Source organism: Galeopterus variegatus, unplaced genomic scaffold, assembly GCF_000696425.1.
Source record: "Galeopterus variegatus unplaced genomic scaffold, G_variegatus-3.0.2 Scaffold1086, whole genome shotgun sequence".
In the NCBI taxonomy this organism is placed as follows: Eukaryota; Metazoa; Chordata; class Mammalia; order Dermoptera; family Cynocephalidae; genus Galeopterus; species Galeopterus variegatus.
In genome coordinates, this window is record NW_007727197.1 from 71,499 (window position 1) to 74,019 (window position 2,521).

The 2,521-nt window shown below is 37.4% G+C and overlaps 1 protein-coding gene across 1 annotated transcript in view; it reads left to right on the forward strand.

Annotated features, from left to right (window-relative positions):
- Window positions 1–2,521, forward strand: part of TRAPPC11 (trafficking protein particle complex 11) — a 52,530-nt gene that overhangs the window by 7,887 nt on the left and 42,122 nt on the right. Inside the window, exons 4-5 of the mRNA XM_008574674.1 lie at window positions 181–251; window positions 1,111–1,225. Of these exons, the coding sequence (XP_008572896.1) occupies window positions 181–251; window positions 1,111–1,225 (186 nt within the window). The remainder of the gene's footprint in view (window positions 1–180; window positions 252–1,110; window positions 1,226–2,521) is intronic.

Genomic DNA, 2,521 nt, shown 5'->3' on the forward strand with positions numbered 1-2,521 from the left:
CGCCGCCGCGCTCCCAAGCGGCGCACTGTAGCAGTGCGCCACCGGGCCGGCCCTCACTTGATTTTTTTAAAAAAAGAATATAATTTACTTATCTGAGATCTGTTTGAAATTATATTGAATACCTTTATTTTTTTAGGTTAAAACAATTTAATTAATTTTATTATTACTTTTCCATTGTAGGCAAAGTTTACAAGGAAGAAACACAAAAGTTGCAGTGGTTCTGATTCAGAAGAAAACCCCTTTGCCCCCAGGTATCAAAAGACTAATAATTAATTGCTTTATATCTCTAATTCTTATTACTGGGAGGTACTTTTTTGGGGTTTTTTGGGGTTTTTTTCATTTCCTAGGCTTGTCCAGCAGGATGATTTTTTAAATGTTTAAATCTTCTACGCATTTAGTTATGGGGCTGATAGGTCAACTTTAAAAAGTACCTATTGGTACTGCATGAATAAATGGTTATTGTAAAAAATTAAAAACAGTAAAGAATGCAAATCTTCGTAAGTCCTACTCTCCCAGTTCCACTTGTCTCCCCATATGGGAGACATGTTTAATTGAAAAAACAATTAATTCACTTGATCTTTTAAAAAAAGAATGTAATTTTTACTCATCTGAGATCTGTTTGAAATTATATTCCTTCTGTAATATTTTTATCTTAATTTGCTATGGGACAAAGAAGAATGCTGTAGGATCTATAATTTCTTCTCAGAAAATGTCTTAATTTCAAATACTTATTTTTTCTACCTTCCCAGACTTTTATAGGCCAAAATAATTTTTTATTTCTATGTTGAAACTTGATAGCATCCTTTATGGTTTCTTGAATTATTGCTTCCATTTTTAGTTATGTTTTTTCAAATAGTTATGTGGTGTACCTATTGGCAATACTTGGCTATCTCTCCTGGCTCAGTAGAAAGTTCCACAGTGTTTTCCTGAAAGATATATACAGTAGTGTATAACTTCTAAGAACCCCACAGAACTCTAAAGGAGCCTACGAGTGGTATTGGCATGGTTTGGGTTTTTATTCCTAATTGTTCAGATTTGGGGAAATATTTGTTTAGAAAAATACATTAATTATTTTATTTCTCTCTTTATCTTTATGGGGATTATCAACAGGAGAAGATGTCATTGCTTCAGAAAGGGCCGCAGCTTTATGTAATGCATGTGAACTCTCAGGAAAGTCATTGTTTGTACTGCCCCACACTGACCATCTAGTGGGTTACATTATAAGGTAAATAAAGGTCTTTTGAAACTTTTTTTTTTAAGATTGTCCATTAGGAATAGAGAAATTGATCACTTTGACTCATTTATTAAAAACAAAAACATGTTCATAGGAAAAAATTCAGATGGTACAGAGGATATAGGGTAAAACAGAAGTCCCTCTGTCAACTCCTTAATCCTTTCCAATTCCCCGATGTAACCACTTCCAAAAAAAGTCTTTTTGTATAGGGACAAATAAATGTATATCTTTATAGTACATACACACACACCGAAACGCAAAGTAAATGTAATCATACATACATAATGGTCTTCCACTTAACATTACCTCATTGACACTTCCCATGTGTACATCTAGGTCAACTTCATTCTTAAAAAAATGTTTTTATGTTTTTTTATTGTACTTTCCAGTAATTACCACATGTCCTTGTCTGACATATGTGCTCTTTTATATAACAGTGTCTCCATTTCTGGCCTCTTTTTTTGCTTCATTCTTGGTATGTTGATGTATCTATTTATGTAATTTTTTAAGAAGTGTCTGAGCCCTATCATATCTTAAATATCTTTATAAATCCTTCACATGTAAAGGGCAAATTACCTGGGGATACAACATAATCTCAAAAATTATGTGACCATTACCATTGTTTTCTAATAGTGTTGCAAAGAAGTTTTTTTTTTTTTTTTTTTTTCCTTTTTTTTGTCTTTTTTACTGACCGGTAATGGGATCGCAACCCTTGGTGTTGCGCCTGCACCGCGCTCAGCCAGTGAGCAGGAACCGGTCTCCACATGAGATCCGAACCCTCGGCGGGAGCGCCGCCACGCTCTCAAGCGGCGCACTCTCCAGTGCACCACCGGGCCGGCCCGCAAAGAAGTTTTATAGTATTAAATTTTTTGTTGGGGGGCTGACTGGTTAGTTCACTGGTAGAGTCTGGTGCTCAGAACACCAAGATCAAGGGTTCGGATCCCTGTACCAGCCAGCTGCCAAAAAAAAAAAAAAAAAAGATTTTTTGCTAGGCTGTATTTAGATGGGAATATTTTCATTGATGTTTACTATAAAATGGTTTTCCTTTAAAAAATTTTTTTTCCCAGGCCGGCCCGGTGGCGCACTGCTACAGTGCGCCGCTTGGGAGCGCGGTGGCGCTCCTGACGAGGGTTCGGATCCCACATACAGACCGGCCGCTCACTGGCTGGGTGAGGTGTGGGCGCAGCACTGAGGGTTGCGATCCCGTTGCTGGTGCCGGTCCGGTGCGGGCACGACACTGAGGGTTGCGATCCGTTGCCGGTCACGAAAAAAGACAAAAAAAAAAAA